This window comes from Eschrichtius robustus, chromosome 3, assembly GCF_028021215.1.
Source record: "Eschrichtius robustus isolate mEscRob2 chromosome 3, mEscRob2.pri, whole genome shotgun sequence".
Classification (NCBI taxonomy): Eukaryota; Metazoa; Chordata; class Mammalia; order Artiodactyla; family Eschrichtiidae; genus Eschrichtius; species Eschrichtius robustus.
In genome coordinates this window covers 68,823,698-68,847,283 of record NC_090826.1, presented here as the reverse complement: position 1 = coordinate 68,847,283, position 23,586 = coordinate 68,823,698, and the positions used below count along the sequence as shown (strand labels likewise).

The window sequence follows — 23,586 nt, the reverse complement described above, 5'->3', positions numbered from 1 at the left end:
TGCTTACTCCCCACAAATCAAAATTATGGGAAGTTTCTAAACACGTACAGGTGAATGACTGCAATGCCAGCCCGTAAGCTAAGTGGTTGATGCTACTTCATTAGGTCAGATTGAATTGCTGAGTCAGTTCTGAACTGAATCACAACCGATGATAGGTTCTCTTGACAGGTAAAGGCAAGCTGGTCCAAAATGTATTACTGTTTTAGTTGGACATAAGCTATATTGGGCTTAAATCAGTAGAGGACCAACAACTTGCCCTCAAAGCCAGTTGATACCTCTTTATTATAGCACAAAACTACAACCACCACACAGGTCCAAGCTGCTTTTCACCTCAAGGCCCTGGCACATGGAGTTCTTCTTAGAACACTCTTCCCAAACACCACAAGTTTCTGATTAGTGCAATTAATAAGGGCTGGGAGGTGTGTACCACAAACTAGAAAGAGGGTAGGATCCACAGGAGCCTCAGCTCGATCATCTGGCAAATGCTACCTCATGGGAAATGCCACTGTTTCTTAAGGCATTACTGAAAGCATCACTAAATGACAATTTTAATATCTGCCCAACCACAATTTGGAAAGCAAATAGCTATGTAGTGCTTCTAACTTTAGCTTCTTTAATTCTCAGGACATTTTTAAGCTCTCTGTTTTGCATTTTCTTTTGAGCATTGCTGTGAGGAAATCACTAATCTTATAAAACCAAAATCATAAAGTGATGACAAATGTCACAGTCTTCAGGAAACTATATCCAGTTGCTGTTTTCCACTCTTTTAATAGTCCAAGTTTTATAAATTAGTATATTTGGCACTGAGATTTCAGAATGATATATTTATGTAAAGAAGTAGCTACTTAAAACATTTTTATCTGTGTTTATGTTTGATATTCTTTGTAAGTCTCCCAGTAACCAATGATATATTATTCTTAAGAGGGAGAGGAACTTTCCTAGGTAGAACTGTGTTTTGAAAAAGCACAGCCTGGGCTTTTGCTTCTGTAGCTTTTTTCTCCTTTACCTTAGAAATACCATTTATTTGGACTTGTATAAAAGACCTTGTATTTTAATGCCTTTAGAATGAGATTTTGTGTTCAAGTGTTTTTATTTAGTTTTGGTCCATTTATTGTCTACTGTTATTCTAATTGTTTTTTTAATAAAAACCACTATAATAATTTACTTGACCCAAAAGTATTAGTGTTATATTTTATTTAGAAACTGAAAAGTCTCAGTACCCCTCTGGGAAGCCAAAAACTGACTGAAGATTTATTTTACCAGAGCAGGGAATTATTTTAAGATCAACTGGACTCAAGCAAGAGTGGAAAACACAAGGATCAAAGAAGATTATAAACACTGAAAGTGTGGGGAGGAAAATATAAAATTTATCCCAATAACCTTGTTAAACGCTTTTGGTTAGAATTAAAAGGTAAGCAATATTTTCAGACTATGGGAATTTTGCCAGTCTACAACATAACACAAAAATTCCTTTGACACCAGGAAGAAATTTATAGCCATCTAAACCGTGGCCTCACTTAGGTGTACTTTGTCTTTTTGTATACAATTTTTACTGTCAATCTGTATTATCCCGTGTTCTTCTAGCCACTTTCTGGATAGTTCTTACATTTTTCAGGTCAAATTTGTTTGGGGTTGGAGCAAAAAAAAGTGTTTAGGAAAAGAATTAAAATGCCAGTACTAAAACAGTGGTACAGTTTTGCACTGTCAAAAAGGTTCATGGTTCTTTGTATGTTTCATATCATGCCATCTGTGGCTGGTTAGCCTAGTTGATTAGGCCAGTGGTTCTCAAAGTGTGTTCCTCAGACCAGCGTTGCCTAGGGACCTTCCCCTGGGATCTCGTTAAAAATGTAAATTCAGTGGTTCCTCCCAAGACCTACTGAATCAGTCACTGGGATGGGGCCTGGCAATCTGATTTAGCAAGACCTCCATGTAAAAGAGATGCATACTAACATTTGAGAACCGCTGGATAATAAACCTGAGGTAACAGATTCAACTCTTGTATGGTCCATCTACCATAACTTTATCTTAATGTCTCAGACTATACTCTTGTTATGGGCTGAATTGTGTCCCTCCAAAATGCGTATGTTGAAGTCCTAATTCCCCAGTCCCTCAGAATGTGGCTGAATTTAGAGATAAGGTGGTTAAAGAGGATCATTAAGGTTAAATGAGAACTCTGAGGTGGGCCCTAATCCAATATTACAGGTGTCCTCATCAGAAGAGGATATTAGACACAGACAAAAGACCATGTGAAGATAAAGGGAAAAGACAGCCATCTACAAGGCAGGGAGACAGACGTTAGTAGAAATCAACCCAACTGACACCTTGATCTCAGACTTCTAGCTTCCAGAAATGTGAAGAAATAAATTTCTGTTGTTTAAGCCACCCAGTGTGTGGTCCTTTGTTATAACAGCCCCAGCAAAATAATACACCTCCTCATTAACCCACTTAACCTTAAGCTGGAAACTGTTGATGGTCACAGAAAACATATGGCAAACAGGAAAAATGGCATTACATAAAATTATATTCTTCACTGGGAAAACAATTGAAAGGCTGAGTCCTACTAGTGATAGGTCTTAGTGGTATTGTTGAATACTAAGGGTAGTATTACTTTTGTGTGGTTTAGACAACTGTTTTCCATCCTAGTTAATAATAGAGGCCAGGTGAGCGGAGTGCAATATTTCAAAAAGCCTAATGGAAATCTACCCAAGATAAGACTTCAAGAATATAACTTAAAAAAAAAATTCTGAAATTGCTAGCATGATGTTGGATCTATTGGTTATACATCTGGGATTTCAAAAGAAAAGTTAGATACCCATCTCACATGACATAAAAATATAAATTCCATGGAAACTACACAATTTAAAGATAAAAAACAAAACTTGAATTGTAGAAAATGACATGGGGGATATATTTATAACCTTTGAGGACAGAAAGTCTTTCTAAACAAGAAACAAAAGAAGGAATCCATAAAAGGTTAGTTCTACCTAAGTAAAAATGTAAAATTCTTGTATAGTGAAAGACACCGTCAATGCAGAAGAAAATGGCAGCCTGGTAGAAAAGTATTTGTAACATATGTAGAAAAGTATTTGTGACATATATAAAAAAGTATTAATACCTGCTATGGACTGAATTGTGTCTGCCCACCCCCCAAAATTCCTATGTTTAAGCCCTATCCCCCAATGTAATGGTATTTGGAGATGGGGCCTTTGGGAGGTAATTAGGTTTTGATGAGGTCACGAGGGCAAGGTCTTCATAATGGGATTAGTGCCCTTATAAAAAGAGACCAGACAATTTGTTCTCTCTCTCTCTCTCTCTGCCATGTGAGGATACAGCAAGAAGATGGCTAGGAAGAGAGCCCTCACCAGTTATCTAATTGACTGACACCTTAATCTTGGGCTTCTCAGCCTCCAGAACTGTAAGAAATAAATTTCTGTTGTTTAAGTCATCCAGTCTATGGTACTTCATTAGAGCAGCCCAAGCTGACAAAGATAATATCCTTAATATACACAGTCTTCCTGCAAGTCAAGAGGAAAAAATGAGTGTATTAAAAATGGATAAAGGTCAGGCACAGGAAATTTATAGAGGAAGCACAAATGACTAATAAATGTATGAAAACATGCCCATCTTCATTAGCAAAGTGAAATGCAAGTAACCTAAAGGGTGATTTAAATATGCTTTATTTTTGTCAATAAGATTGGTGACAATAAAAAGATTGCTGGAATACACAGTAGGTGATGTCAGGAATAAGGCATCTTCTCTTAGACGAGAATGGCTGTACACACTGCACAATTTAGCAATGCATATGAACATTGAAAATGAGCATGTCTTAAGCCAGCAATTCCACAACATACACACACACAAATTATAAAGGTGTGCATATCAAAATAGCATTGTTTGAAAAAGGGAAATAACTGGAAACAAAAACAACTCTCCTTCAATAGGAAAATTGTTTATTTAAGTTATGGCACATTTATATTATGTAATACTATTTAGCTGTTAAAGAAGAGTATTCTGAATATATTGACATGGACCACTGAAATTAAGAAGTGCAGAACGCAGTAGATGTCTCATATGATCTCATTTTTTAAAGCTAAGATGATGTTGGTGTATACTAGTGTTGAATTGCCTCCTTTAACGTGGGAAAGGTAGCACTGTAACAGCAGGATGCACTTTGTTAATTTGGAGTTTGCCAATCAGACATTAAAAATAATTCAAATGAAATTAAATACGAAGCTCTAAGACTGAGTTTACATCCTAAGTAAAAATGTAAAGGGCACTTCAAATCCAAAATATAGTTCCTTTAGATTTCAGTAATTCTACCTTTCCTTTTTATGAATAAGATGTATATAAAACAGTATTTTCATTATTCTTTCATAAACTATCTAGATTATTAACTAAAAAGTATACTTTAACAAATATGAGATTTTTGATAATGTAAAAACCTTCCAACTACTTTTTCATAATTGCATATCATAACTTTATCATATTACTTTCAGTTGATATTTTTGCAGGGCAGAAAGACAGCTCTGCCGGAAATTCTTTGCAATAACTCCCTACAGAATCTTTGAACAGGACACTTAGTATATATGAACTTACATCTCAAGATTCCTAAGATTTAAATTTAGCCAAGTTTCTGATTCATTTCATATACTGTCATGTTTGGGTTCAAAATGAAGAGACTTGGAGAAAAAGAAAAGAAATGTAGTTTAATCTTGTTCTAGTGCTATTATACTACTTTGGGTTTTCTGACAGTTTGATAAAATTCAATGGCAAAGAGTATATCAAGGTATCAAGATATTCAAGTATAAGGAGACTGAAAATGCAAAGGCAAAAATAAATTTCAAATATCCTCATTTATTAGAAAAGCAACTATTTCAGACAGTGTTGCAACTAAGCTATTCTTAGGCATTGTACAGAAAAGTCCCACTGCCTGCATTTTTTTTTTTTTTTTACTTCTTTATTGGAGTATAATTGCTTTACAATGGTGTGTTAGTTTCTGCTTTATAACAAAGTGAATCAGTTATACATATGTTCCCATATCTCTTCCCTCTTGCGTCTCCCTCCCTCCCACCCTCCCTATCCCACCCCTCTAGGTGGTCACAAACCACCAAGCTCCCTGCATTTTTAAGAACCAAGTTTTTCTCTTTTTATTCTATGGTGTTTTGTTTTGTTTTGTTTGTCATCTAAAATTTCTATTAATTGCAAAAAGCTTGTGGAATATATAATGGCATTCATTCTGTCTTATCTTTATAGATTACAAGATTCTTAGGTGAATGAGACCTAAATGTTTTTAATCCCACGGTGTTTCTAAATAAAAAAAAAAAATTTTTTAAACCTGGTTCCAGTTTGAATGCCATTAGAAAGGCAATAATGAAAAAAAAATTACTTAATGTGGAAATCACTAGTGCTATCTACCAATTATTTTCAGTTCTCCTCCTGGACATTTTATAGTATTGCATTTACCTGCCCCGCTTGAAGTTAGTGGGACCATATTACTTGCTGTGGCCAGAAATGTGTGAGCAAAAGTAATATGTATCACCTCCAGGTGTAAGCTCTAAGAGCCAGTGCATGATTCACCAGGCTGTTGTTCCCTTTAGCACTGCAGACAGCAACATATAAGATGATGGCTGCTTTGTCCCCTGAGGTCTCTGAGTGGTTACAGTGAACAGAGCTCCCCTTCTGAGTGGACAGCATCCACAGGTGAGATACAAACCTTTCTGGGTTTATGGCACTGAGATTTGCAGGTTGTTTGTTATCACAGGTATACTTGCGCCACTGTGTTTTGGAAATGATCAGATTCCCATCAGAATTATGACCTACCTGCATAAAATGAGGCACAGGAAAAAGAAAGAAAGCAGATGTCACAGAAGAGTGGACAGGAAAGGGATAGCGAAAGGTAATAATGGAAAACAAGCTGAAATTCTTCCTATCTAATAGCAGGTAAAAATAGAAGTTTAGGTAGGTTCAAGAGTTCCAAGTTTTATATGAGCTTCCTAAAAATAACCACTCTTGATAAACATCAGTCCAAGTTTATTTTTTAAAAATCATTTGTTTAAAGCTTTAAACTAGTCAAAGCACTAAAATTACATGAGTTGCATACTGATGGAAGCCACAAAATACACATATCACTCTTTACTCTCTTATACAATCCAACAAGTATGAAGAGAACAAAATACATTTAGTCACGTAACACATTTCATCTACTGTTAAAATATGTCAATAACAAGTTGAAGTCCAACACTATTCTTTACCAGGTGGTAAAATATTCTGACCTCCAGATGAAGAAGGAGGAAAATATACACTCCCATCCTTTATACTCTCACCTTAGACAATTAATTTAGAGCAATAATGGTGATATAGGTGACGCTAGCAATAAGTTTCACAAAAAGTTCACTTTATTTATTTAACAAATAATCTTATTTGGATTCTAAACTCAGATTAGCACAAAACTAAAGTAGGTTTTTCATTTTAAGACTGAAAAAGATCAAACAAGACCATCTGTTTTACAAGACAGATATATCTATGTATATATGTGTGTGTGTGTGTGTGTGTGTGTTAACTTTTAAGTATTTTCCACTTCAGCAATACAGATAGTTAGAAGCAACTTTCTGCCTTTAGAAAAAATGTTTAAAGAACATATTTCTATCATCTAGTTAAATCCATCAGCAAAAAATCTGATGTTTTGGGATACACTTACAGCTAATTATGAATCAGCGTTATCTGTCTCTGCATTCACAAGCATAAAAACCCATGTGCTGTTGGGGGTTTTTTGGTCTCATTTTTTTTAAAGTTCACTAACATCAGGAAAAGTCTGGTATTTTCAAGTAATTTGCCTAGAGTAATATAATTCCCCAGAAATAATTTGATCAAACTGCATGTGAAGTTGCCTAGCTACTACTTTATCCAATGAGAAGGGAAATTCAATTACTCTGATGGTCTAATGATAAATTTTAAAATAGAGTATAAAACTTCAAAACTGGTAAACTTGCTGAACACTATTTACTTCCAGTACTTTGAACAAATATATGAAAATTATTGGTAGATGCTCCATTTATTATTCCTCATACAATAAATTGTCAAACTACACTGAAATACATATAATAACAGAAATAAAATTAGGTCAGATATGCATATTGTTGTGTTCACTTTATTTCATTTTCTGTGGACAAAAACGCCTAACACAATGTAAACACACATATTCTTTGACTAATTTTTTTTTCAATTTTTGGTGTTTATTTTTTGAGTTTAACAGCATCATAAAACCAATTTAGTTACCCTAAACCTACTCTCAGATAATAGAGATAACCCTTCCAGGTTGTGCAGAGAATGACCACCCTGTCACTTCCCAAAATCTTGCATGCTAAGCTCATACTCTCCCACACATGGTCATGTCACAATACCTCCTCAATGCAGACACACATGGCCAGAGTGACATCATGGCAATAGAGCAACAATTCTGTCATTTGAGTAGAAGCCACAAGGAGAAGAGGCCTAAAACTCTGAATGAGGGTTTCTCCTCCACATCTCTCCCAGATCAGGCTCTATGGGAGTGTTCGCTGCAGCGTGCTGCCCAGCCTGAGGAGAAAGGATGGAGCTTTGGTTCCTTGTGCCTCATCTCACAATATGCCAACACTCTCTCAAGCAACTGTAGGAAATACATATCTCCTCTAAACCGTCTACAAGTTCTTTTAGTCTTTAAGAGCTCCTAAAACACATGAGAACATTTATGTAATACAACAATGATAACGAACTGCAATGGCTTTTTTTTAAGTATATACACTGAAGATATATATATATATATATATGTGTGTGTATATATATATATACACATATATATGTGTGTGTGTATATATATATATATATATATATATATATATATATATATGTATGTATATCTTAAAATAACCAGTATGTAGTTGCCAGTTTAAAAATGCACAAAAACTTTGCACATCCATGCTCATTTGCACCAAGAAATTCTTTCCAGTTTTGGCAAGTATCAAGCACCTACTGTGTACTCTATATATGAGAATGACCTGCATTTGTATGATTCATCATTTACTAGTCATAAACTAAGAATATCATATGCCAGTGTGTATATGTATGTTGCCCTACTTTAAATTCATTGGAAAAAAGATAGTTGTCTTTAAATCTTCACTGAGGCTATTTGCTTAATTTCTTTTGATGTATTCATTAGAATTTACCAACATTGACCAAAGTTAACAATAACTTCCAATGTAAATTACCAGTCAAAAGCAAAAATTTGTGAAAATAATAATTTAAGTCTAATTGAACTGCACAGATTTCCTAGAGAATCTAAAATCACTCTCACAGGGAAGATTAATTTTAAAACAGACCCCAGTTACTGAAGGGACTCTTTTTACAGAAATGCATTTCCCTATTATAAAGCAGAACTAGCTACCCTATGCTCTGATAGACCCATGACATTTTGAATGATTACTAAAATTCTTTGGGTTAAGTTATACAAACAAGCAAAGATAAAGTTTAAAATATCACTGAGAAATTTGGGGCAAGATTTCAACCCTTGATCTCTTGGTTAGCCATTATAAGGGTCTCAAAATGCCTGCTAATTGCCAACCCTCTCCTTGGCATTGGTAACACAGGCTTTAGAAGATGCCACATTACAGATTTAAGGAGCCCTCTTCAACTGAAATTTCTGATGTTCTTTGTGTGTGTGTGAGAGTGTGTGTGTGTGTATGTGTGTGTGTGTAAGTGGAAAGAACCACACTAGCTGCAGATGGTCTTTGAATATTATTCTCTAGAGGTTGTGTTTCTTTTGTTCCCTGACATAGAAGTGACACCATGTCAATCACTCTAAAGGTAAAGTGCATTTGCCAATGTTCTTTGCACCTGTCACTTGGGGTTTAAGTTCTACTTGTTTGCATTATCCATGGCAGAGCTTCTTAGGAACTGCTATAATGCATGTCACCTATACACGTGCTCACAGAGCCTTTGTTTCTCTAAAAATTATTGACTATACACTAGAATTTTCAGAGGAAATGGTGATTACTTGAAAACTATGACTTAACAAGAATATCTTCAAACAACACTTGACCTCCGTAATAATGAATGCAAGCAGTCGTATCTGTCAAATATGACAAGGATAGGCTCATTCTAAACAGGCTCACAAGACCAGGCAAACTGACAGCCACACCTCACGTACGTGGAAGTCATTATAAAAAACCACAAGGAATCCACTGTGACGTGACAACACACTAATTGAGGCTACATAATCTGGGGTAAAACAGACCAGATCAAAAGAGGGCGCTCCGCTTCACTGTGCCTAGTCTATAAGGAACTGCTATAGAGCAGTGACACCCCCAAATAGCCATTTCACTGCACAGGTAGTAGGCCAAGTAAATGCTACAGGCTTCAAGAGAGTCACTTGTTCCAAAAGCATCAATAACACAGATAAGCCCAAAATTGTTTTCAGTTTGACTCCTGTGGCATTATTTCGTCACGTTTACCTCCGGTTGACAAAAACATGTGAAAATGCACAATTATACAGTTAATTTAACAAATTTCGAAAGCCAAATCTGACAAAAGTGCCCCCCAGACTATCTGGCTGAGGGTTGATTTTTCCAGTTAGGCTCTCTATATTTATACATTAACTGAAATATTGCCAAAACTTTCCTTAATTTGGTCCTAGACCTACACTGATTTACCATCCTACTGAACTAGGTGCTTGTTTGCTGAGTTACTTTCTCTGTAACTGGTGACTCAGAAATAGCAGCAACCTTTAAGGAATTTTTAATGGAGCTGAGCTCCCAAACATGTAAGCTGATGATATGTACTCCACAACAGCGTCTGGTAAATGTGTAGAGACTCTTAAGGACAGCCTTCCGTAGAAGAATATACACCCAGGGATCTAAGATTTGATTCCATGTTGCCATTCGAAGAGTAAAAAGGGTTCTTTCACAGGCACCCATAAAATCTTGCCTATTCATTCCAATGCTGGCCATTGTCACCTGCAAAACAAAATACGGAAATCAGCTGAGAGACATTTTCTCAGTCCTATAGTTTTGTGGGTTTTTTTAAACATCTTTACTGGAGTATAATTGCTTTACATCGTTGTGTTAGTTGCTGCTGTATAACAGTGAATCAGCTACACGTATACGTATATTCCCATATCCCCTCCCTCTTGTGTCTCCCTCCCACCCTCCCTATCCCACCCCTCTAGGTGGTCACAAAGCTCAGTCCTATAGTTTTTTAACTGAACAAACTGCTTTATGCTATTCATTTCACTTTCCACAAAGTGATGTTATTTTGCAAAATACTGAGAAAAAGAAATGAACAGTCACAGAAACATTGATGTAGACATCTGAATCCTTTGAATTCAAATTGACATCAGAACTACAAAAATGATAACTTATCTGGCAAGTCAAATGTGCACAAATAGAATGACCCAAGAGAGGACAAACACTGACCCTAGTAACAGACCTTTTCTTACTTCTGGGAAGAGAAAATTCAAAGCCAACACACATTTGTAAATTTCAATGAAAAAACTAGAGTTTATTTATGCAAATAAAGTATAGATAAGCTAAAGTTTGGATAAACTATAGAGTTTTTAAAAATTTATTTAGAGCATCTGATACTAATTTGCACATGGTATGTTATATTGTTCTGGAATGTTACTTTTAGAATTTTCTGCTTGGTAACTACAATGATACCAATGTCTTCTCTTTCATATTTCCTTTCCTTCATCTCTTACCCTAGCCTTAACTTGGCTAAAATATTTCAAAATGCAATGGGATTTCCTAAGGGCTTTGAGGAAATGGGTTCCCCTCTTCGTTAACATTGAGACTTAACAATAACAATGTAGATTTTGGTCTCATGTGTCCATTTCCTGACCACTCATGATTTTAAAGAGATCATTTTGTAGAATAAGTTCCATAAATGGTCCCAGCTATAGGTTAGAACTGGTCTAATCACTGAGCCCAGCTTTAACTTCTAAACGAACAACTGCAGAGCAAACAAGATATCTTTGAAAACACCTTGGATATAAAAACAAATAACAAATAAATGAACAAAAGGCAAAACTGAAAACTTAAGGGAGACTTAGATTATTATGTCACCAGGATTAAGAGAAGATGTAAAAGCCTAAAACCCAAATGAAAAGGAAATCAAGTCTTCTTGATGGATCATTATCAAGAAGAAATATCTTAATTTGGCCTGGTGATACTAATGGTTGAAGGAAAAATGTCCCTTACCAAAACCTTCATTATCTACACAACAAAGTAGAAACTCCTTAATTGCCTTCTTGATGATGCATCTGAAATCCTCCTCTATAACCTCATCTCTCCTGCCAACACCCTCTGCTCCAACCGCTGTAAAGGCCTCATCTGTCCCAAATGCACCATTCCCTTCTGAACTTTGGCTTGTGTAAGTCTCTTCATTTTGAACTTCTACTCCCCCTTTCTCTGCCTGACAAACTCCTACCCATCCTTCAAACCCCATGTCAAAATGGGCTCACCTCCATGAAACTTTCCCCGACTTCACTGAGATGAATTAGCAAGTTGTGCTGCCCCAGCACCCTGTCTATACCCAGTTGTATCACTTGCCACACTGCCTGATAATTATGTATTATCCTGTATATCTATGATCATCTCTTCTTTTTATTTTTATTTCTAATATCTGGTACAAAGCTGATACCTAAGATGTTCTTAGTAAGTGCTGAAATGAATAAAATTGTATTATTTTTTATTCATTGAGGCTATTTCTAGAAGCACAGCAACTAGTCATCAGAGAAACATCTGCTCAGCCATCACAGAGGTCTAATATTTTGAGGCTTAGAATGCTTCTAAAAGTTTTAACACAACACCATCCGCTAGTAAAGGATTCCAAGGTGGTTTGTTGCCACTAAAAGGAACAAGATCTTGCAGTCCACACAGATCCTTTGGGAAATGGTTCTTTCCTTTATGGGTCCTTCTGTAGGGGAAAAATGTATCAAAGTGCAGGCTTAATGATTCTCTAGCTAAATAAGGCCGGCCAAGTTTCAACACAGAGAAAATTAGTCCCCATACAATAGTACCTGGGTCAGGTCCAGAGTCCTATGTCCCTGCTCCCCAAGTTAGCCAGCAGGATTGAAGAAATAAGCCTATATGAGCCCTGTTTCTCTCAGAAGAAAGCAGAGCCAAGCCCCAGTTGGCTATCGGATTGAGATATTGGGTTGGCCAAAAGTTCGTTCAGGTTCTCCATAACATCTTACAAGAAAACCTGAACAAACTTTGTGGCCAACCCAATATTTTCACTTCATGTTTTTTCTTTACTCATCAAATATGTGTTGATTATCTGCTATGTGCCAGAAAATGTGCTAGGCACTGAGGACACAGTGGCAAACAAAGTAGACATTTCCTGCCCTTATGGAACTTAAAATCTATTTGCTGAGTTTTGGGAGGGTTTTTTTGGTTCAAGAATGAAGGAATCAATCTTTCTCTTGCCTCATGAATATTAAGTGAATGCATTTCCTATTAATGACTAGGTGTGTTCCTGGAGATCTCAGAGCCCAGCCAAGACATGGCTTTGTGTAGTCGGGAACAAAGATGCTTGGTGCAATTGCATGGAACAGCTGGGCCTAGTTTAGAAGCAACCTGAAACTAACACAACATTGTTAATCAACTATACTCCAATATAAAATAAAAATTAAAAAAAAAAAAAACGCCTAAATTACATGACACACACTTCTCTGACTTGACTCTCCTCCCTCCCTGCAAGCAGCAGTGTGGTCACCAGCTGTGAAAAGCCATTGAGTCCTCTGCTGAGGGCAGCCAGTACGCAGGCTTCTCTCCAGAACACCAGGGCAGTGGCCAGGCACATCCTCTCTCTCCCTCCCTTGACCCCCAGCCCCAACCTGGAAGAGAGGTTGCTCAAGGGCCTAGCTTGGGAGAAGCACCAACCACTTACCCACCAATAAAGATGTGGGTGGAATATTCATGTAAAAGAAAGATCATAGTATATTGTTGACAATAGTATATTATTGAAAATTCAGGACAACCAAGTATGCAACAAAGGATAAATTATGGTAATTTCATGTAATGGGAAAAAATGCAAGCATTGATGTTTGTGATTCAGTCTTAATTTTTTTTAAAGCAAGTTACCAAAATTTGCCGTACGACATGTGCGGCATCTTAGTTCCCCAACCAGGGATCGAACCCATGCCCCCTGCAGCGGAAGCAGAGTCTTGACCACTGGACTGCCAGGGAAGTCCCGCAAGTTACCAAACTGTATTCACTGTATGATCCCAATTTTGAAAAAAAAAAAATACATAATTTTGTGCATGCATAGAAAAAAAACCTGGGGTGTATTTCAATGTTTTCCTTTGTTAACTCCAGATAGTAGAACTACAGAAGATTTTGATTTTCTCCTTTGGTTTGTCTCTAATTTACTAATTTGTTAGATAGATTGTGCATTGCTTTTGTAATTTGTATCTTTTTTTCCCATGTAATTTGTTGAAATATACAGGTGTACCTTGTTTTATTGTGCTTTGCTTTATTGCACTTTGCAGATACTGCATTTTTTTCTTACAAATTAAAGGTTTGTGGTAACCTTGTGTTGTCAGATGATGGTCAGCATTTTTTTTCGCAATAAAGTATTTTTAATTAAGGTATATACATTGTTTTGTTAGACATAATGCTATTGCACAGTTAATAGCCTACCATATAGTGTAAATATAATTTTGTATGCCTTGGGAAACCATAATTTCATGACTCATTTTATTGCGATATTCAGTTTATTGCAGTGGTCTGGAACCGAACCCACAATATCTCCAAGGTAAGCTTGTACTATGGTACTAAAGAATCAGAGCTATTGTTAATCATTTGTGAATGTCTATGTGTATGTGAGAGAGGTGCTGCAGAATTGCTGGGGAATTTCAGCCCTGATAAGCCTGGTAGAAGGTTGGGAGTTGGGGTAAGAACAGGAGTGTCTACCATTTTCCCTAGGCTCCATCAGCAGTCACCTCACAAGCCCTGAAAGCATTCTTCTCCAGCCAGCCCACCGGAACTTGGATTCCAGAGAGCCGTGCACAGATTCTCATCGCACACGCAGCCTTTCATCTAGTTTCCAAGAGCTACCCGACACATAACTATTATGTGTTATTTTCTAAAATATTTTCCATTGGACCTTGGCAGGTTACAGTTGGTCATCTTTGTTTATGATTAGGATTCTAACTGAGAAGTGGAAAGGCCAAATGTTTGGATATTCTATGAAAAAATAAATGAATTAACCTGATACTTCTCAAGACACTCAACATTAAGACAATAGAGAAATGATGAAATCAAAGACGTGTATGGGCCAGAGTGTTTATGTTCATTGCTAGCTGCAAAGAGCAAAACAGACAGATGATACAATAAAATCTCCATTTATTTGGGCCCCATAGTACAATTATATCAACTGTTAAGGTCACCAAATTAATGAATCTAACAGGCTACTTTACTCACAGATAATAGAGCTCATGGTCACTAAAGTTTTATTCTGGAAGTTACTCCATCATCCCCTACCCTAAGTCTGTATATTTGTTGACTGGTATCAGTACTCCAGTGGCTGTTCACAATTAAAAGCAATGGTAAATTCAAGAATTATACTTCTGTTCCTTTGAGTAATCACGAAAGTAAATCAAGCCAGCAGTGAGTAGTTTGAGTGCCTACTATGTCCCGGCCTTGTGGTAGATGCTAGTGATGCAAAGAACAATATTTAGAGAAATCCCAACATATGATATATTTTGCTTCTTTATCTAGTTTTTACTTCTGTCTCTGCCACTAAAATATCACCTTTAAGGTATGTATTTTTATCTGGTTCTCTGCTGTATCCCCAGCACCTGGCATAGAGTAGGGCAGGTCAGTATTTGTTGAATGAATTAAATGAATGAAGTCCCTATGATGAGAGACTGATGAGAAGGCAAACAATTATAATTTGTAAGTAATATAATAAAGACATATAAAAGGTACCACAGGCAGAGCTATTTGCTGGTACATGATCACAGATGCAGTAATTAAAATGATGAGTTTTTGCAATTTTTCTAGTACATCAAAACTTCATTTATTCAGACTTGACTAATTTTGAATTTTGTTTCTGCTAGAGTTTGTCTGTATTTCTCCTTGGCACCATTTTTTTAAGGAAATTTAAATGAATACATAATCAAAAAACCATTTCTGGTAGAATGTCCAACTTCCTTAGATACCAAGCCATTTTCTAGCATTTTATTAACATCTATTTTCATATGAACAATGTCTATGACAACTATACATGGTTCTCATCTAGTCACAAAAGCAGGTATTTTCACACATAGCTTTCTTATTCCAAGAAGCAGACCATTCCTGTCCTCCTTTCTGTCATCATAAAAGACTTAGTTCGGGGACACTTTCTTTAGGGGCTGAAAGCATACACAGAAGTACAGTTCACTGATTTGCAAGTTCTTGTCCCTCATAGCATGGTCATCCAGAGACTGATCTTTAGGGTTGGCACTTGAATAACCACAGAGATGGGGGCTAATTGTGATTATGCGATTACAGTCCAGTCTTACCAGATGATGACAATGGCCCATCTGGAAGCTTTACCAAGGAACCATTTCATTACACCTCCAAGTCTGAGAAGTTCAATCTGTGTGTTCATTTGGATAACTAGTGAGTAAAGAACCAGGTATAGATGAATGATTTTTAAATGTCACAGCACCTATGAGTATTGCAAATTAGAAATTTCATTTAATTTCATTTCATGTTCATTTAAATTGCCTTAATGGCAATTTTGGAAAAGGTACATTATATAAATCACTGAATCCATCTCAATGCAACAGGTAACTTTTAGAGTTGAATATATTTGTGGTGGTTTAACTCTGTAGCATTTATTCTTAAAATAGAATATTTTACCTCTGCAACAGTGACTACAAGAACCTTGAGAAAAAAACTTACTCTAGTGTAACTCCCAAATAATAGATTTTTTTTAAAGTAACAAATTGAAATGTAGAGGCTCTAACAGGATATATCTTTCAACTATGAACTTTTCCCATACCTGAATTTTATAAACTTCTACATTGTTGAATATAGAAGGTAATATTTCAATCATTTCCTATTTATTGAATACTCATTAAAATTAAGACAGTATTTGCACATGGTGAATGATTCAGAGATAAGTAATACAGAAATATTATAATGCAGGGAGAAACGGACAAAAACATGTGGTATTTCTTATACCACAACTCTAGAACAGCTGTGAAATGTTGTGTACCCCTAAAGTATACATCAGTGCTGCAAAATACAAACACTTGTACAATAAATTTTTTTTCTGTTTGATTTGATAGAGGATTAACCAGTGGTCTGATTGACAGCGCATTTTTGTCTCTGCCTAAAGACATTGACAGTTGCAAAGAAGTGAGAAAACAGGGCATGCTATATCAAGATAGCTCCCCCTAGAATGGGACTGTCCTAAATCATAATATTTTGTATGCATCTTTGCTGCTTCATGCCGGCTGAGGAAATCAGGTGCAAAATGAAGAGCGGGAAAAATTTTCAACTGAACAGTACATAGAGAAGAAAAAAAGTATAATACTTGAAAAAACAAAATATTAATCTTTCTAGAGAAGGTTCATTTGTAGAATCCGTGTATTTTCATTTTCCATTCCAGTATCTTCTCCCAGGCCTGCACTTTTTTTGAGTCTGTTTAGAGGGAAAATTTATGCCAGAACTCCTAGGAATAATCGTCCACGTGGTCCCCTGCTGCTAGGCCTTACAAAAAAAAAAAAAAAAAGTTGTATTTTTTTTTCTGACACTTTTCAAAGGAGTAAAATACAGTCATTTACCCCAGAATACAAAATATAACAAAAATTTTAAATAAATAAAATGTTTATACACACACACACACATATACATATATATCACATGTGATTTCTTTAAGGAAAAAAATATAGGAAATGTGAAATGAATACAATCAAAAGATATGTTCTACAAACCAAATAGAGATTGTATTGAGCTACAGTGAGAGAAACTTACTCATAAATGAATGAGAACAAACTATACAGTTAAGAGAACATCTTTATTACAACTGCAGACTCTATCATAGAACTGGACCACCATCAAAACACAGGCCAGCATCAGGACATAAGAACTGATCATCCTGGCAGTTATGGGATCCTAAATCATGGGAAAGGCAGAAAGTCTCCTGTAAACCAGAGCAACGTGCTATGCCACCTACGAGTGAGAGATACAGCCACGAATAATAACAACTAAAATTAGAACTGAGTACTGCCCTGTGCTAGGAAAGCTCTTTTTATGTATTAGGTCAAATAAACCTGAATGAAAGCATGTCCAGGGCCTGTCCCTTCTAATTACTACACCAGACTGCCTAAGGGCCCTGCAATTTACTTGCTCAATATTCTTACCAAACTTCACTCAGGAGAGTAAACAAAGCTTCCTAGGGAGTGGGAGACACTGAGAGAGACACGCCTGAGGGCACAGAGCTCTCACCGCAACCAGGCCTAGAGAAGGCGGCCCCTGGAACCTGCTGTTCCAGCCCACCTCTCCATCCACCCCAAGGCAGTGGTGGGGATGGAAGAAGACAGCAGTGCAGGATTGAAGCCCTGCTCCAGTTGTAAAAATGCCTGAAGAAGCCCTTCTCTTTTTCCCTTCAGATTAACACAGATATATCCAACTTGCCCCTGTGAGAGGCCATGAATAAGGCAGAGGCCATAAAACAAGGGTTAGGATTGATGTCTCTGAGTCAGAGGGGTCCGAGGAACTATGCTAAAGTTTCTCGGCCCAAATCTAGTCATGAGCTACAGTAAAATGATTATGTGTTTTTGTGATCACTACCACTAAGACCTACATTCGTGTTTCAAAGAAAGCAAAAATATAATTTAATTGATCCTGAGAGAAGGGAAAACAAAATGTGCTTCACTTATTATGTACACATGGACCTGTCTACATCACTTCACCTAAGAAGACAGAATCACAAAATCTTAGTGAACACAGGAAAGTTTCCTTTATCTAGTCCAGTCTTCTCCACAAAGCACAAATTCCTTGCAGGTGTCCTTAAGTAACTAGAGGGAAAGACTCAGCACTACTCATGAAAGAATCTCTGCCATTTTAACTGTGTGAGTTGTTGAACATTCTCTATTATCACAAGCTAAAATTTATCCTATGTATCTTAATTTTTCCTCTCCGGAGCATCATGGCATAAGTGCACTTGTTTAATGTCAGCCTTTCACATACTTTAAAGATAACGCTGGTCTTATATTTTCTTCATTTCTTCAACTGCTCTCCATACAACACAGTTTGCAAACTCCTGGCTGTCTACCTCTTATACCCTAGTTTCATTTTTCCTTTTAAAAATTGCACTGGTCAGAAATAAAATTAACATTCTATAAATGGTCCAGTAAGTACAAAGCTCAACGGAACAATCATTTCCTGTGATCTGGACAAACTACCTACCTGTGCTACCAGGAGTATGTCAGCTAGTTTCTCCTTGGCATGCAGCCTATGAATGGATCCTAACTCTTAGCACATTACAGGAAATAAGCTTCTTACTTATTAATTGTACTCTTAGTGAATATGTAGAGTAAGATAACCTTCACTTTTCCCTGCTTGTTTCCAAATTATTCACACTTAGATATATGAATATATAAATATGCATCAATATATTCATACATCTAAATATATGCAGAGTTAGAGTCACAGATTTATGACTCTGTCAGTGGATTTACTTCGTGGTATAAACATCCAGTTCCAGAGCCTCATATGTCAAACCTGAGGCAGCACCAAAGCATACGCTCTTTGATCCACTTTGATGATGTCCCTCAAACCCACATCCTGCTCCCTCTTCAGTGTCTTATCACTTAAAAACCAGAACATTATATTACAGGCTCCTAACTGGTCTTCCAGACACAACTTTTTTATTTATTCATTTATCTTATTTCAACTTCTTTATTCTTTTATCAAATATTTCATAAATGCCAAAAACGTGTCATTTTCCTGTCCTTCCCTCACTGGGAATGACCAATCCTTCTATCCTTCCTACCCCATCTTCTCCAGGAAGCCTTCCCTAAGCTCTCTATAGCTTGGTAATCTCTCATTCTAAATACATTCCCATCATGCTTGGCACCACTTCATGAGCATTGACAGACATAGTATCAGTGTAATATGAAAAATATAATGAGATAATGTCAGTATATGTATAATAGTCCTTCAATTATATTGTAAGTGCCTTGAGGATAGCAATTCTGTCTTTCACTTTCTCAAATCCTTCTCCTCCACCTTACACAGGAGAATAGGGAAAAGACTCCCACAGCTTAGGTGAGAAAGACAAGAAGAAACAGGCATTTTCAAGAACAGAAGTTCAGAGATTTAAGCAGAAAGCAGGCCTGACAACCACAGATCCAAGTCAAGGATTCAAGGTGAAAAACAACAGACATAAAAGAAAGCTTATGTGGACATGTGTTTCAAGGAATGCCTCAGATATTTGAGACCATTAAATTTTAGTCTGCCCAAAAGTGCTTATTTACTTAAAGGGACCTGGTTAGTTACACTGAGTTTTAAATATTTAATTTTTTTAAGGTTAGAAATCAAACATCTCCCCAGAAATCTTTCTTGTCCTTAGGGAAGGGTCATAGTCTCTGGTCAAAACTGAGAATGATATGGGAGGGTGAAGAGGAGAGATACAGATGCAGAGATTTCCGCTGGCCAGATCCCAGAAGGACTTGGGAGCTTGGAAATGGGAGGCAGGGGGAATGGGTACATTCAAGGTGCTACAACAGAGACTTCTCTGTCTTAGAGGTTAAAAAGCTTGTGCCGATTATCATACTAAGTGAAGTAAGTCAGACAGGGAAAGACAAATATGATAGCACTTATATGTATCTAAAAAGATGATACAAAGGAACTTATCTACAGAACAGAAATAGAATCACAGACATAGAAAACAAACTTATAGTTATTAAAGGGGAAAGGGGGAGAGGGATAAATAGGGAATTTAGGATTAACATATACACACTACTATACATAAAATAGATAAACAACAAGGACCTACTGTATAGCACAAGGAACTATATTCAATATCTTATAATAACCTATAATGGAAAAGAATCTGAAAAAAGAATATATATAAGAATATATGACTGAATCACTTTGCTGTACACCTGAAATATTGTAAATCGACTATACTTCAATTTAAGTCAATAAATAAACGCCAAAAATACAAACGAAAAAGAAACATTGTATATCTATACAAGAAAGTACTGTAAGAAAAAATTTAAAAAAAGATGCGAGACACTCTTGATATATTCTAATAGGGCTGTCTCCATGGCACATTGTTAAGGGTAAAAAAGCAAGGTGCAGGAAAGCATATATTACATTTTGTATGAAGGGGAAAATAATGTATACATATATTTATGTTTACCTGCATATTCATAAAGTATCTTTGGAAGAATAAATAAGAAACTAATATCAGTGGTTGCCTGTCAGGGATGGGACAAGAGTGAGAGAGACTTACCTTTTCAAAGTTTTTGAATTTGAACCAAATCAAAACATAATGCAAACAGTAATTCCAAAGGAGACAAAACAAATAAAACTGAAAAAGTCAAAATGAAAAACTTTTTTGAAACCCTGATAAAATAATTTTTACCTTCATTCAGATAAATTGTATAATCTTTAAAAATTGTGAATCACTGTATTGTACACCTGTAACTTACATAATATTGTACATCAACTATAACTCAAAGAAAAGATTTCAAAAATCGTCTAAAAAATTATCTCATTCTTTGAACAAGAATGTAATGTTTACTACCATTTAAAAAAAAAAAAGAGAGAGAGAGAGCTTGTGCCATTCCTGCACTTTCTACATAATAAGCTGTTAGATTCAACCACTGTTAAATCAAACTCACTGGTAATCAGTTTGATTTAATTTTAGAGAAGCCACCTACTGCTGGCCATTGGATATTCCTTTCAGTGTCTGACACCTCCAGTCACAAGAGTGGTACAGGAAGACCAGGCCCACTAAAGTGGCTTGGGCATAGTGGGAATAGTGGAACTCCTTTACCCCAATTTGTCTTCAATGGAGGGTAGAAAGGGAAAGGAAAAGTCATGTTGGCACTTGATATATATTAACAAAACTCCCAACGGTAGTTACTATTTTTCTGATACTGCAGATCACAAAGACATTAACTTGCCTAAGTTTGCACTGCTGGTAAATGGCAGAGGCAGGATTTAAATCCAAGTCTATCTGGCTTCTAAGCCTGTGATCTTTACCATTCCCAGTAATGAGACCAGTAATGCTATTCATGAACATTCATGAACAAGAAGATAAAAAGAAAATAACAATGAACATTTAGTGAGTAGTCACTATGTTCCAGGCACTGTTTTAACACTTTATACCTAATATCATTTTTAAACCTGTTAGCTCTTTGAGGAAAGCAGTATTATCCCTATATTAAGATGAAGGAACTGAAGCACAGAGAAGTTAGGTAATTCGCCCCAGGTCACCCAACTAAAATGTGGTGGAGTCAGGATTTGAGGAGAAGGAGATGGTGAATAAGGATTCATGTACTGGTCTCCCTGGCGTTGGTAGGTCTCATTTTTAAATCTCTAGGTTTCTATTTCTGTCTGCCGATGTCTAGTTGTCTTTCTGTCTGATTCTAGCACTCTCTCACCCGGTATTTCTTTTAATATACTTTCACTAGTAACTTTTATTTAAATCGGGAACATATGCTTATAAATGTATTGCTCCAAATCTCTTGTGCCATAACAACAGATGTAACTGACAGGTAAGTCACATGAGTTGGGTACCAACTGAGGCTCAGAAGGACGGTTGTCAAAAAGCTGCAAGGGCAGAGGAGAGCTATTTATCCAGAAGGGAAAGGTATTTTTTTTTAATATTAACTAATAGATGTAAAGTGATAGAATAGACAAAGCTCAGCATCGTTTTTTTTTTTTTTTCTTCTTCTTATCTACCCCATGATAAATGGCATGATTATCATTTTATTAGTCTCTTTCCTCTCATCCTTTTGACTGGTCTTCAAATACCATTTTGGATCCTTTTTTTAATTACTTTTTTTATCCACATTTCTAATTGTTATCCTTAGTCGATCATTTCTGTTCTTAGGCAACACTGAAAATAAAAAATCGGTAGGAAAAAATTTTAGGTCTTAGAAAAAGAAAACGTGTATGAAAATATGTATGTTTCTTTATATGTCCTACCTTGTTATGAAAGTGATTTGAGGCATTTTATTTTGAATTATGCTTTTAGCAGTATTGTAAACTCTGGTTTTTTCTAGCTATGATTATCTACCTTAAACCCATAGTTAGGCTAAAGAAATATTGGTTATGCTCTAAACATTAGCAATGAGAGATGCATAAGATATTTTCATCCTAATCAAGAAATGTTTATCTAAAATGTCATGACTAAGATAATTATTAACAACTCACCTATGATTAAAAGAGAGAACAACTAGTTGGAAATCAATTGTAGTATTGGAGGTGCACTGTTTTGGGAATAAAAGACTACTTTGTTTGACTGCTGGCAACACTTTTTTTAACATCTTTATTGAGGTATAATTGCTTCACAATGGTGTGTTAGTTTCTGCTTTACAACAAAGTGAATCAGCTATACATATACATATATCCCCATATCTCCTCCCTCTTGCATCTCTCTCCCATCCTCCCTATCCCACCCCTTTAGGTGGTCACAAAGCACCGATCTCCCTGTGCTATGTGGCTGCTTCCCACTAGCTGTGTATTTTACATTTGGTAGTGTATATATGTCCATGCCACTCTCTCACTTCGTCCCAGATTATCCTTCCCACTCCTCGTGTCCTCAACTCCATTCTATACATCTGTGTCTTTATTCCTGTCCTGCCCCTAGGTTCTTCAGAACCTTTTTTTTTTTTTTTTTAGATTCCATATATATGTGTTAGCATACGGTATTTGTTTTTCTCTTTCTGACTTATTTGCTCTGTTTGACAGACTCTAGGTCCATCCACTCACTACAAATAACTCAATTTCGTTTCTTTTTATGGCTGAGTAATATTCCATTGTGTATATGTGCCACATCTTCTTTATCCATTCATCTGTCGATGGACACTTAGTAGCAACACTGTTTTAATAGCAAAAGCATACTGCAGCAGTAAGGTGTTTCAGGACGGATGTTAAGGTGTTTCAGTAAAACATCTGCCCTGAAACACATTATGTTTTTCCAAAGAGGAATTTCCTACAGGCAAAGTCGGTTTATTACTACAGAAGTTCGGAAAGATTTTCTAAAACCTTCTCTAGGCTCTAGCACAATAATTTATTATGTAATGAAATGAGTGTCCCTTTAAAGAGAAAAAACATCCACCATTTTTAAGAGAAAATCAGTCATTGAAAAAGGCAACCTAAGCCCACAGACCAAATGCAAAGGCTCTCAGCAACCTTATGGGTAAGTTTGTTACATACTCTTTTCAGATGAACAAATTGAGACACAGAACACATAACTAGGTAGAGTCTGGGTCAGGATTATAACCAATGTCTATTTAAATCTAAAGCATAATATGAGTATAGTTCAAAATGAAATCAACATATACTTCTGGTCAGGAAAAAAAAAATCAGACCTTGC

The 23,586-nt window shown here is 36.2% G+C and overlaps 1 protein-coding gene across 4 annotated transcripts in view; it reads right to left on the bottom strand.

The window, feature by feature from the left end:
• Positions 1–7,891: 7,891 nt before the first annotated feature.
• Positions 7,892–23,586, bottom strand: part of PTGFR (prostaglandin F receptor) — a 196,828-nt gene continuing 181,133 nt past the window's right edge. For all 4 annotated transcript variants that reach the window (XM_068540167.1, XM_068540166.1, XM_068540164.1 and 1 more), the window contains exon 3: positions 7,892–9,986. In XM_068540167.1, coding sequence (XP_068396268.1) covers positions 9,696–9,986 — 291 coding nt within the window. In that variant the 3' untranslated portion in view covers positions 7,892–9,695. The remainder of the gene's footprint in view (positions 9,987–23,586) is intronic.